This window comes from Rhincodon typus, chromosome 1, assembly GCF_021869965.1.
Source record: "Rhincodon typus isolate 14 chromosome 1, sRhiTyp1.1, whole genome shotgun sequence".
NCBI classification, from domain to species: Eukaryota; Metazoa; Chordata; class Chondrichthyes; order Orectolobiformes; family Rhincodontidae; genus Rhincodon; species Rhincodon typus.
Window position 1 is genome coordinate 75,580,678 of NC_063332.1, and position 13,990 is coordinate 75,594,667.

The window sequence follows — 13,990 nt, forward strand, 5'->3', positions numbered from 1 at the left end:
GTGTTCATCCAGCTCTACACCTTGTTATCTCAGTTGTATCTATGATGTGTAAGCTATTCAATGTTACAAGGAAACGTCATGCTGGGCACAGTTGTAGAGTCCTTGCAAGCACCTGTCACAAAAATAACTCTCACACATTTGGGATTATGTCAGGCTTGGTGTTTGGATAGATGTGTGCTTCACTTACTGCAGCACAATGGGACATCAGACATTCAGGTCCTTAAGAATGAAAGATACGACAATGTGACAAAAAGAGAAAGGAAATGGGGATCACAGAAAAGATTTTCAGTTTGGAGTTATTATGCAGAGCCGCAAAGACATAACTAAACTCCTTCCATACAGACTTTTCTGATTCTAAATAACAATGTTTTCTGATTGATGGGTATACAGATGTGGATTCCAGAGCTATCTTTGAAAGAAACATTTAAGCAGAGCAGTGCCATAATGAAAGTGAATCATGTTTGTGTTTTAGGTGCAAGCGTCTGGCAGAATGGCAGGCTTTACAAAGAAAAAGTAAATTTGGAGAGTTGGCTGAACTCCAAGGAGATGAGTATGTAAAGCAAATTACTTATGCAGGAGATGAAATATGGGTCATACTTCATCTTTATAGACCTGGGTATGTAGTTAATCCGTTTCACAGACATAACAGTCTTTTTAGTTGTGTTATTAACTTTGGTGTTCCAACATACAGCAATGACAGAATCAACTTTTAACACCATAACATCTTGCATCGTATGTATTGTTCACGCAGGAAAAGTTACTAGTCGAGTTGAAATGTTTGAAATTGCAGAATATTGCCAAGGGAACAAAATTAATGGTCTTGGTTTTGTCTATATTACAAATTCCTTAATTTGGAAGTTCTGGAAGCCATCTAGATGTATAAAACATGTGACTGGTTACAAAGTTCTACTGGAACTACTCAAAGCATTGAAAAGAGCTGAATTCATAAAACAACCAAGAGCAAAGGCAAACACTATATAGAGAGAATTAGAAAAGGAATGTTTCTGGTTTTCTTCAGACTCTACAATTCAAAAGAGTATTACTAAATTTATTTTGCACTAAGTAATATTTTCAATAAAGTACACATTGAGATGCACTTGAAACAAACAGAAGATACAAGCGCATTGGCATGTTAATGCGCATTCCTAGAATGCTAATGAATGTAAAAGATGGTTCTAGCCAGAAAGCTGTCCTGCCCAAGGCTCTGAAAAATTAATACTAAAACTTTAAATCCAGTTTGGGGATGAATTTTTGCCTCCCACCTAAGTAAGTTTCCCTCCTGCTTTGCTAAGAGCTCTGATTGGGACTAGAAGAGTGGTGCAAATACCCGTAGGGCTTTAATGGTGCAGTATCCCAGTGACGTACATGCTCATAGGGTGTTGTGGTAGAGTCCTTACCTCTGGGCCAGGTAGGCCCAGGTTTAAGTTCCACCTGCTGTGGGGATATGTAATAGCCTGAACAAGTTGATTAGAATATATCTACACATATCCGTTTATTAGTCATGACACATGGATCTTGCTGCTTATTCAAATGTTTGCACATCCCTGTAGAGGAAACTAATGATAAATTCTACTTTATGGTTGTTATATCTAGTTTATCAATGTTAACTTGTATAGCGAAGTTGATATAGAACCCCAAACATGGCAGGCTTTCAGGATTAGTGGTACTCAGTGCAGTACACTGGGCAGTGCTGCATCACTTTTATTGTCCTCATCAAACAATGACTTAATTTTGTATAAGCTAGCATTTAATGTGAACATATTACTACGGGAGGCAATGACCTAGTGGTATTATTGTTGGACTGTTAATCCAGACACCCAGGTAATGTTTCAGGGACATGTGTTCAAATCCTGCCATAGCAGATGGTAGAATTTGAATTCAATAGAAATCTGGAATTAATAGTCTAACAATGACAATGATTTCATTGCCTGCTGTTGGGGAAAAACCCATCTGGTTCACTAATCCCCTTTAGGAAAGGGAAACTGCCATCCTTACCTGGTCTGGCCTACATGTGACTCCTGCCCCACAGCAATATGGTTAACTCTTAACTGCCCTCTGGGCAATAAATGCTGGCCTAGCCAAGAATGCCCTCATCCCAAGAATGAATTTTTAAAAATTAATCCATTTACAAAAAAAATGCAGTACAAATGAAACTTTGTGCATTCAGACTAATAAAGAAACAACACAATTTTTGTGGTCATTGAGGAATTCAAAATTAAGAGTAATTAACTTTTGCATGAAAAACTAATAGCTTCAAGTTCTATGACTGAATCACAGAATTCAGTCTCACAATATCAGCACAAATATCTGAATTCCACATAATTTAAAAGGAATTTGGTTTAACATTGGATTTTTATCTTATGCTTAATTAAGTCCATATGTCATGAAATAACATTTCATTTGCTCTGTATTTCTTTTAACTGAAACAGCCCACTGAAACTGAAATATTTTTTCACGCTACTAGAATTATTTCAATCTACAATTTTGGCTACTAACTCAACTGTTTTGCTTAGATTGCCATCTTGTGGTTAATCTACCCTTGGGTGCCAAATGCTGATGTTTTGTCACTGAACCAAGTACACTAACCAACCTAAACTGGAAAGAAACTTCATCAGATTGATTGAAATGGTAATCTACTAAGTAAGGAGTAAAATAAATAGCATCTTTATGCTGAGGCAGATAAATATGGATGAAAAAAATAGCTTTCACTTACATAATACATACAACATAATAAATGTCTCAAAGAAGGTGTTTCTCACAGAATGTCACAAAAGACAAAGAGAGAGCAAATAGCAAAAGACTAAAGATGTGATCACAAGAGGAAGCATGATGGGAACATACTGGCACATATCGCTAGAGGAGGATTATAGATGTATGCTGCAAAAATAACAGAACAGAAAAATTTTGACTTTTTAGAGAAGCCAATACACACAGGGTGAAATTTTTCCTTCCCTGGTGTGGTCTGGGTAATGGGCAAAAAAGTGGGAAAATTTGGTGAGAATGCAAAAATCAAATTCCTGAGATTAAGAATGATTTTCCCAATTTTCCTTTCAACCCTCAAGTGACAAGTTCAGAATCTCACCACTGAGTATTGCCTAGTTTATTTCCACACATTTGCATCTCATTAAAGCACCAAATCACCTCATTTCTATGCTACTCTCAATTCTCCTCTCCTTCACCGGGACACTAGATGACATAAATTCCTAACATGTAAATATGAATGGGTATCTGACAAATGCAGCTTGCTGAATGCTTGCCTTGGCGATGTCGCAACTGCTTCTTTTGACATTCTGTGTGTTCTATGGCCACTGTCCTCTTTGTACACGTAAGTAATGGCAAACCACAAGCCTCACCATACCATTAGGCTCTTGGACCAGTGCAGACACCACTTCAGCCCTTCACCCCTTACCTTGGAGCTCAGGAATACCCAGAACTTGCATGTTGTTACAAGGTCACTTTGAACATAGGGATACACGTATCTCACGCATCTGCACAGGATGCATCTATGATCCTTTGCTTACTTTCTTAGTGCTCATTCACTTTACTCTTACTTGGAGACTACCTGCATACTTCATTTGCTTTCTCAGCAAACACTCACTGACTTCAGCACTAACTTTATAAGCCTCCAACTTCTATGCCTCTTAAATTGCTTTCTTAGCACACAGGGTCTTTAAAGTGCTCAGTTACAGGCTGCCAATCTCTGTGCCTTGCATTTCCTTTTAGTGCAGAGCGAGAGGCAGGCAGATTGTAACCTTGGGGAGCACTAACCAGTCAATCCACCAGTCAGATAAAGGGTAGACACGTTACTGTGCAGCACCATGCCATGTCAACATCACAGCTGTAGCATGAGGGAGCAGTTTAAATGGCAAACATACTGCATGTGCTTCAAGCAAATGCAAAAGCAGCACAGTTGCTTGGGTAACCCCGGTGAATGAATAAGAAGTGCAGAGAACAGGAATGGGCAGTTGTTTGGGAGGATGAAATGGGTAGGAGCTGTTGAATGGCCATATGCATGAAATAGTAAGAATTGCAACTTCACGAAATGTGTGTGTAGTGGCAGATTTAGAGTGAGTGGGGGCCTTTTGAGTGTAAGATAGTAAAGAGAAGATAGTGGCATTTAATCTTGGAAAGGACACAAGATTATTGACCTTTTCGCTGCATGACTGGGCATCCCACTTCATCCTGGTCATAGAACTGACCCGGGTTGTAATTTATGTCCAGGCTGCCTTAGCACTCAGCTGGAATAACAACTGCCCTCCTCTCCTATGATGTTGCTTGGCCTGCTGTGTTCATCCAGCCCTGCACCTTGTTGTCTCGGATTCTCCAGCATCTGCAGTTCCTACTATCTCTTGCCCTCCTCTCCACCCCTCTCTACTACCCACTCCATTAACTTCCCTAGGTTCCAGTCTGCAAAATAGGGAGCAAGCCTTTCCTCTAAGCCAAATCTTAAATGTTGAGGCTTGAGCATCACAATGTTGGCATCATTTCTGGCTTTAAGCACCTGAAGCTGCGCTTTAAATACGGTGTTAAAAGTATGTATGTTGGAAGAACATTTCTGACTCTCTTGCCACATTATTCAACTGAGAAAGGTTTCTGAGAACATTGTTGTATAATTTATGGAGTGAAGAGGCTGATTGCATTAGGAGTCACTTTGAGCCACAGCAGACCTGGAGCCATGAATCTCACTCAACAGAACACTTAAACTGAAAATGTGAAAAGTTTGCCCTTAAATCATAAGTATAATCCCTTTCAAGCACTCTTGTTACTATGTTAATAGTTAATACTTTTGTGTGTATTGGTAACATTTTAATGAAAATGTGAGTTTGTTTTAATTCTCTAGTCTTACCACAATCTATAGCAACTTATAGCATTCGGAGTGAGTTTCATCAGGGTTCTGTAATTTTTCTTTATAATTTGAATAATTTTCCAGATGTTTTTGTAGCTTTTCCACTGACATTATGAAGGAGAAGTGTGGAGAGTTACTCAACAGTTGAGCTTTGTTAATTTAAATTCAAAAATTAGACCAAACTATAATTTGCTTCTTTCTTTATTACAACTACAGCATACCAATGTGCATTTTGATCAACCATCATTTGAGCCAACTAGCTAAGAAGTATCCAGAAACAAAATTCATGAAGGCTATTGCAAACATTTGTATTCCTAACTACCCAGATAAATATTTGCCAACAATTTTTGTGTATTTTGAGGGCCGAATGAAGAGCAGGTTCATTGGAATAGAGTGTGGAGCTCCAGATCTGAAGTTAGAAGGTAAATTATTTGAAGTACTGCTTACTGTTGCAACATTTTGTTTTGGTATCATCAATTTGATACAATAAAAATATGTTGATGTTTGTATGTTCACTTCTCCCCGACTTTCTGCTCTTCTATCAAAGCACCAACTTCTTGTCAGGATACAGAGTTATTGACACTGGTTGACATCTAATATGTCAGCTGAGTGAATGTTTCTCATATGTGAGTATTGACAAGCTGTTGAACTCTGGGACATTATGTTTAAATCCAATCCTGTCATCGTGTCCTACGCTTATAAGCTTGATGACTCGTATGTACACCCAAACAATACACACTTACACATGCTCACCCACTCATAGAGTCATACAGCATGGAAAAAGATCCTTCAGTCCAACTAGTCCATGCTGACCATATTCCCAAACACAACTAGTCCCACTTGCCTGTGTTTGGCCCATGTCCCTCCAAACCTTTCCTATTCATGTACTTATCAAAATGTCTTTTAAGTGTTGTCCAAAAATAATTTTAAATGAAAATTTTCTACTTCTGCTATATAAAAACCAGACTCATACAATCCATCAGCAACCCATTGATACCTCATTAAAGTGTCTTCATGTGTGAGGCCAGATACAGAAGAACTGATTTGATGAATATGTGCTATTGATCAGAAAATTCTGGCAGATACAAGTCTCAATTACTTCGTCTAAGTTATTGATTTAAATGCTGAAAATCTATCTATAGTTTGTTGAGGGAGAAGCACCCCAGGGTAGTTATCAAAATAAGTACTACAGTACCAAAAGTAAGCAAATATCCAAATATAAATATTATTGTCATTTGATCTCTCAGATGGCCTTTAAAATATTCAACTCATTTGCTTTCAAAAATTCAGTGCTGTTTGGTTTCAAAATACACACTTCAATAATCTCCAACACCACACTTAATGCCTACAAAACATCAAGCAGAGAATTTGCGTTCACTGAAAAGATTTCACCATATCCATGGAGGATCCTAAAGTGTCTGTCCCACACATTTTTTGGGATCATTTATTTCTGCGAGCTGCACATAAAAAATAAGCACTTATCTGTAGCTCATGAGTTTTCAACCTCAAAAATGTCTGTACAATTGCAAGAAGAATCTTTAAGTCATTGATATGTGGTGAAATGTTGATGTGCTACTGCATATCTCCAGGGAACACCACTTTTCAAAGTTTGTCGATCTGAGCATGATCCCTTTATCCCCTTCCACCCAACTAAATACCAACTCATGTCACAAGTTTGTCTCTAATTCAGAATGGCATTGCACATGTGAAGAACCTTATCAAATGGCCTTTGAAACTTGATACAGACAACTTCTGTAGGCCCACTCCAGTCTTGATCATCTCAAAATGTTTGACTAGATCAGTCAAGACATAACTTATCTTTCATAAATGCATGCTCACTTTGTTTGATCTGCCAGTCATGGTCTCTGATGATAGTGCCTTTCCTATAGTTTGTGTTAACCTAACAGGTCTGTAGATTGAGATAACAAGGTGTAGAGCTGGATGAACACCGCAGGCCAAGCAGCATCAGAGGAGCAGGAAGGCTGATGTTTTGGGCCTAGACCCTTGTTTTTTTTTCACTTGGTTTGCAAACTTCATAACCAAACTTTTTTCTTTGTTTGCAAACTTCATAACCAAAATTTCTTCACTTTTTTTAAGCACTCAGTTGGAATACTTTTGATGTTGGAAATTCCTCTATGTCAAGTCTCATTATTTTCTATTACAATTTTTAAAGTTTACATTAGATCCAAAAGTTTCTCCCCTTTACTTATTTTAGATTCTCTTGTTGTACTGATCCAAATCTTCTGGGCAGCATCTGAACCATCTGACATTGCTTAGTCAGAAAAACAAAACTGTTTATATTTAAAAGTGTCAACCTCCAATGCAACATCCAGGAAATGATTAAAATAAAAAATTCAGAAGTTGCTCTCCACTTCTGAGGGAGTGTTAATGAGACATTCCTGAGCCTGTAATCACTGGAAATTAACTGAGTTGAAGACGATGTGGACTCTCATCTTAATTGTATATAGAACATAGAACATAGAACAGTACAGGCCCTTTGGCCCACGATGCTGTGCCGAACTTTTACCCTAAACCTAAGATCTATCTAACCTTAACTGCTACCATATACTATCATCCATATGCCTGTCGAATAGCCGCTTAAATGCCCCTAATGAGGCCGACTCCACTACCCTCTCTGGCAATGCCTTCCACGCCCTACCACTCTCTGAGTAAAGAACCTACCTCTGACGTCTCCCTGATATCTACCTCCTTTCACTTTAAAACTATGTCCCCTCGTAAAAACTACCTCCACCCTAGGAAAATGTCTCTGGCTGTCTACTCTATCTATACCTCCGGTCATTTTGTACACCTCTATCAAGTCACCTCTTATCCTTTGTCGTTCTAAAGAGAAAAGCCCTAGCTCTCTCAACCTTTCCCCGTAAGACCTTCCCTCCATTCCAGGCAACATCCTGGTAAATCTCCTCTACATCTTTTCCAACGCTTCCACATCTTTCCTGTAATGAGGTGACCAGAACTGGACACAACACTCCAGATGTGGCCAAACCAGGCTTTTATATAGCTGGAGCATAACTTCACGGCTCTTGAACTCAATCCCTCTATTAATGAAAGCTAACATGCCATATGCCTTCTTAACAACTTTATCCACCTGGGTGGCAGCTCTCAGGGAACTGTGAACATGAACCCCAAGATCCCTCTGCTCCTCCACACCGCCAAGAATCTTTCCATTAACGCTGTATTCTGCTTTCAAGTTTGTCCTTCCAAAATGAATCACCTCACACTTTTCAGGGTTAAACTCCATCTGCCACTTCTCAGCCCTATCAATGTACCTTTGTAACCTAGAACAGCCCTCCGCGCTGTCCACATGACCCACCTTCGTATCGTCCGTGAACTTGCTAATCCACCCTTCCACTCCTTCATCCAAATCATTTACAAAAACCACAAATAGAAGAGGACCCAGAATAGATCCATGTGGTACACCACGCGTAACTGAACACCATGTTGAGTATTTTCCATCCACTACCACCCTTTGTCTTCTAAGGGTCAGCCAATTCTGAATCCAATCTGCCACATTTTCCCCCATTCCATGCCTCCTTACCTTCTGCATGAGCCTACCATGGGGAACCTTATCAAACGCCTTACTTAAATCCATGTATACCATGTCCACTGCTCCACCTTCATCCACATGTTTGGTCACCTCTTCGAAGAATTCAATAAGGTTTGTGAGGCATGATCTACCCCTCACAAATCCATGCTGACTATCACGAATCAAACTGTGCCTTTCCAAGTGATCATAAATCCTGTCTCTCAGAGCCCTTTCCAATAATTTGCCCATCACTGACGTAAGACTAACTGACCTGTAATTTCCGGGGTTATTCCTCTTCCCTTTTTTGAACAAGGGAATGACCTTTGGTCAAGGGAATGACTCAAAGGTATATGCCTTTGAAAAAAATGATACATTGTTGAATGAGGTGTAATTAGGTATGCAATGGTGGACTGACTTGATATAATTACTAATGAACACTCTCCATTATCCTGAAACACTGATTTTATTTGTGGAATGTCAAATTTTACTATAACATATAAAAATCACACCACATTTTGTTTTATATTCCAAATTATTTGTTTTTTGTTACCTTCTATCTTCATCCAAGAAAAAAATCAGTTATTTTGCTATCTGAAATTTTAAATTAGGGGTGAAGGATAATTAATTGCTTTTTACTTCCTGGTTTGTTATCTATTAGAATACTTCAATGTGATTGGTTGCTTCCTTGTTGGCTGTTACTATTGCTGCACATCAATACGTCGTCTTCATTTAGCATTAGACTTAAGTTCATGTCATTAAAGGGGAAAACCATGTCACAGTGTTGAACAACCTTGTGTCTTACTGAGAGCAAAATCCAGGTCATTAGCACTATTTTTCTTTTCGTAGATGCTTCCCGGTCTATTTCTGAAATTTATATTTCAGATTTACAGCATCTAATGCAACAACATAACTTTGTAAAGTGATAGTGTGAGCACCTGAGATGCTATAGCATACAAGGCTATAGGGCAAGTGCTGGAAAATGGGTTTAGAATAGATGGATGCTTGATGACTGGCATAGACACGATGGGCCAAAGGGTCACTTTTGTGCTGTAAAATCTCTATGACTCTCCAGTGAAATGTTTATGCACATTTTGATGATTATATTTCAGATTGCTTCCAATTAGCCACACATTTTAACAAAACTTTAAACAGACAGTACACCTAGCTTTTGGAGGTGTAGTGGACAGTGAAGGTTACCTCAGAGTACAATATGATCTTGACCAGATGGGTCCATGGGCCGAGGAGTGGCAGACAGTTTAATTTAGGTAAATGTGAGGTGCTGCATTTTGGCTAGGCAAATCAGGGCAGGATTTATACACTTAATGGTAAGATCCTGGGGAGTGTTGCTGAACAAAGAGACCTTGGAGTGCAGGTTCATAGTTCCTTGAAAGTAGAGTCACAGGTAGACAGGATAGTGAAGAAGGTGTTTGGTATGCTTGCTTTTATTGGTCAGTGCATTGAGTATATGAGTTGGGAGGTCATGTTGTGGCTGTACAGGACATTGGTTAGGCCACTATTGGAATACTGCATGCAATTTTGGTCTCCCTGCTATAGGAAAGATGTTGTGAAACTTGAAAGGGTTCTGATAAGATTTACAAGGATTGGAGGGAATTGAGCATAGAGAGAGACTGAATAGACTGTGGCTATTTTCCTTGGAGCGTTGCAGGCTGAGGGGTGACCATATAGATGTTTAAAAATCATGAGAGGCATGGGTATGGTAAATAGACAATGTCTTTTCCCAGGGTGGGGGAGTGCAAATCTAGAGGTTTAAGGTGAGAGGACAAAGACTTATCTGGGACCTAAGGGGCAACTCTTTCATACAGAGGGTGGTGCAAGTATGAAATGAGCTGCCAGAGGAAGTGGTGGAGGCTGGTATAATTAGAACATTTAAAAGGCACTTAGATGGTATATGAATAGGAAGGGTTTAGAGGGATATGGGCCAAATACTAGCAAACAGGACTCGATTTATTTAGGATATCTGGTCGGCACGGCCAAGTTGAACCAAAGGGTTTCTTTCCATGCTGTATATCTCTATGACTGTCTGACTCTAAGTATAGAAAAACTAACCAGAACAAAACAAAACACACAAATACACTTTGAATTCTTGGTTCTGTACAGAAGGCAGGAAGTAAATCATTATTATTTGAATAATAGTTAAAACAACTCATTTTCAACAATACTACATTTTAAATATTTTTCAGGTCAATCTCATATTAAACAAATGAGTCCCTGTTTGTAACCACAAGAAACAATTAGCCCAGACAATTGTAACCTCATGAAAACTGAATAGCTCAAAGAAAACTTTTCATGTTAATCACATCAGAACAGTTTATTGCAGAGCATATCACCTGTGGTATTACAAACAAGTTTATTTGGAAGTGTATTGTTCACTTTGCTGAAACAATTGTCAATGTTTCTACTGCTCAGAGGCCACCTCCTTTAGCAGGCGAGCTGACAGACTGTGAAATGGCTTTTGAATATTTAAATTGACATTTTTCTTGCAGCATCTGTGAAAACAAATCAGAGTTTCAGGTCAAGTGATCCTTCCTCACCCGCCCTGACACATTAACTCTGATTTCTCATCACACCTGCTGAGCTTTTCCAGCAATTTCTGTTTTTGATTCTGATTTACACCATCTTCATCCCTTTTGGTCTTCATTGACCTTTTTCTTGTTGCAGAAAGCCCATCGCACCTCATTGCCACCATTGCTAAAATTCCCCAAAGGCTGGGCATGGTTGAAGATCCAATGTACTGTGGCTAACTGTAATTTTACCCATCCCACCCCCTCTCCCTCTGGCCTTGACCAACCTTATACTGGTTGGTAAGTTCTCCCCTACATGCGCATCAGCGAAACTATATTGCAGTTTTAGTTTTAAGATGAGAAAATCATGTCTTGGCATTATATACAGGCACTCAAGATTGAGCTGCTCACAATTTTTGGACATGCAACCTGCTGTTTCCAATTATTTGCAACAAATATCTCTATAATGATAGAATAAAATTTTAGTCAAACCATATTAATTTAAAATGTAAAACACTGTAAATTATCAAATAATGATTTTAATTTCCAAAGCCAAATGGAAAACTGCAAGGTATGGCTAATATCCAAGGTAATGCAAAGCACTCTAATGATTTTTATTTCAGAGCTGGAGTGGAAACTAGCAAACACTGGTGCAATAAAGACACATTTAGAAGAGAATCCCAAAAAAAAGGTTGCGGACATGATGACATCATCAATACGAGATTGTTCTGTTCAACATTGTAAAGAAAGTGACACCCAACAAACTTGATATTGACAATAAATATCACTAGCTCAACAGTACTGATTAAAAATGTTTTATAAATAAACATTTTGACTTTCATTTCTACTTTGCTAAAATTCATGGTTCGAGTGTTAGTTTTATTAAGTTTTATAGATCATTCAAATACAAAATTCTGTGCAATTTCAGAAGAGATTGTATGAAGTCTACGGAATAATGGCACCTGAATTTACAACCTGTTTACTTAGAGGGAAGAATCCTACCATTGAAACACTGTTGACATCCAAATAACACTAGGGTAGAATCTTCTGAGGCATTGAATGACGCGGGCATTGGTGAGAATGTTGGGAAAATCAAATAAGATGTCCAGTAAGGAACTTCTCGATGTCGAGAGCAAAATGTCCTATTTTCCAACTGTGTTGAAGCGTGAGATGGGATTCTCATTAGTGAGTGGCAAGAGCGCTATTATTATTATCAATTAATCTTGTATCGTTAACATGCTGTTTCACACCAACTTCCACCCATATAAAAATTGAATAGCATCACATCCTGACATGAAGGTCAAAACATTACCTGGTAACTTCAGCTCATCACCTGCTCCTACAGACCTTCGTCTTGGACATCAACATCTCAAAGGACACTTCATGGACAGTGAGTGCCTGCATCACCAAAACCTTATGGTACATCTCTGATGCACATAAAATAAAGTTCAGCACTTCAATGCTGCACTTTGGAGTACACCAAGACCATTCACTGCAATGTTACCACAAGGACACTTTGCATGCAGGTACAAGCACTCAACTCATGGATTCGACCAAGGTGCATCTCAGGGCTTCTCACTTGCTCTCTTAGCACTTATTCACTTCTGTGCCTATTTGGATGCTCACTACATCTGTCTTGCATCCCTTGCATTTTTGCACTTTGCCCATTCAGAGGCTTTCTGTACATCTGTCTTGACTTGCCTTTTAGCACATACACCAAGCCAGGCAACTTGTCGTGGCTATCAGTAGCCATCAGTCAAAAGTGGTGGACATTTCTTTTGTTATTCATTGATGGGATGAGGTCATCTCTGTTTAGCCAGAACTTATTACCTTTCCCAGTTACCCTCAAGAATGTGGTGGTGAGCTGCCTTCTTAAAATGCTGCAGACCATTTATTGCAGGTAGACTCAGAATGCTGTTAGGGAAAGTGTTCCAGGATGGTAATCCTGTGACACTAAAGAAATGGTGATATATTTCTAACTCAGGATAAGTGGTTTGGAGAGGAACTTGAAACTAAGAGTACATATGTTTCTACTACTTTTGTCCCTCTAGGTAGGAGGTTTGGGTTTGGAAGGTTCTGTCTTAGGAGTCTTGGTGAATGTTGCTGTATGTCACTGTGCTATGTCAATCTCATACCTGCACAATGTGCCAGTAGTGTCTGTGGCAAACACACTGTATGTGAATCAGTCAAATGACCATATCTCAAAGTCTAAGGTGAATAGTCCTCAGTCAAGACAGGTAGCCTTCAAACAGAAGATCCTGGCACATTAAATTAACAGCAGTCTCCAATACCAGCCCATGATCAAATGGCTGTGGGATGTACAGGGTCAGACTCCTCTCCTCATATGGGGTTGAGCCAAAATTCAGGCACCAAACCACTTGCTTTGAGTCTTCATTGCCATTTAGTAGGCCATTTTCTCCTGGAGAAAGACAAAAGGAGGGAGGGAGTGAATCACAAGTGGATGGCATAACTATTAGTGCTGATGCAAGTAGGATAGAGGTGGTAAGGTGTCCTGAGTGAGTAAGCATCACAAAGGCCATGCACGTCAGTTGTCTAGCAGGATTGCATGTGTGATAGCAAGTAGAGGAAGATGATGCTCTGTGGGCCTTGGTGGGAGGTGGCTGCGGTACTATAAGGAAGCAGGAAGAAGACAATTTACACTTGCAGCGTGGACCATTTTTCTAGGAATTGCAGGGCATTCTCCAGACTATGGAAACAGCACTGACCCACGTCACGTTCTCATATCAGCTCGCAACATCTGGTGGCGTGGTCACATCTACTGGTCTTGAGGGAAGAGATGGCTCTCCACCATAACGCCCAATTCACTGCACCCTCCAGGTCCCTATTGGCAAAGCAGGATGCCAACTTCCTCTTGTCTGCCATGTCTGGGACAATTGACAGGAACTGTGCAGGACAGCTTCAGACTGGTGCATGGCTGGGCTTTATATATGGTTCCAGTGCTGGGAATCATAGGAGGTCTTGGCAATGATGAGTATCTCTGCCTGTAGTGAGTGGGAACATGTGACGAATGAGCTGCCATAAGTATGTGGGGCATTGATAATAAGTCAAGTTTGGGAA

The 13,990-nt window shown here is 39.5% G+C and overlaps 1 protein-coding gene across 1 annotated transcript in view; it reads left to right on the forward strand.

Moving 5' to 3' along the window:
- Positions 1-11,698, forward strand: part of LOC109933627 (phosducin-like 3) — a 25,412-nt gene extending 13,714 nt beyond the window's left edge. The window contains exons 5-7 of the mRNA XM_020532642.2: positions 473-616; positions 5,063-5,268; positions 11,536-11,698. Of these exons, the coding sequence (XP_020388231.2) occupies positions 473-616; positions 5,063-5,268; positions 11,536-11,681 (496 nt within the window). The 3' untranslated portion in view covers positions 11,682-11,698. The remainder of the gene's footprint in view (positions 1-472; positions 617-5,062; positions 5,269-11,535) is intronic.
- Positions 11,699-13,990: the final 2,292 nt, after the last annotated feature.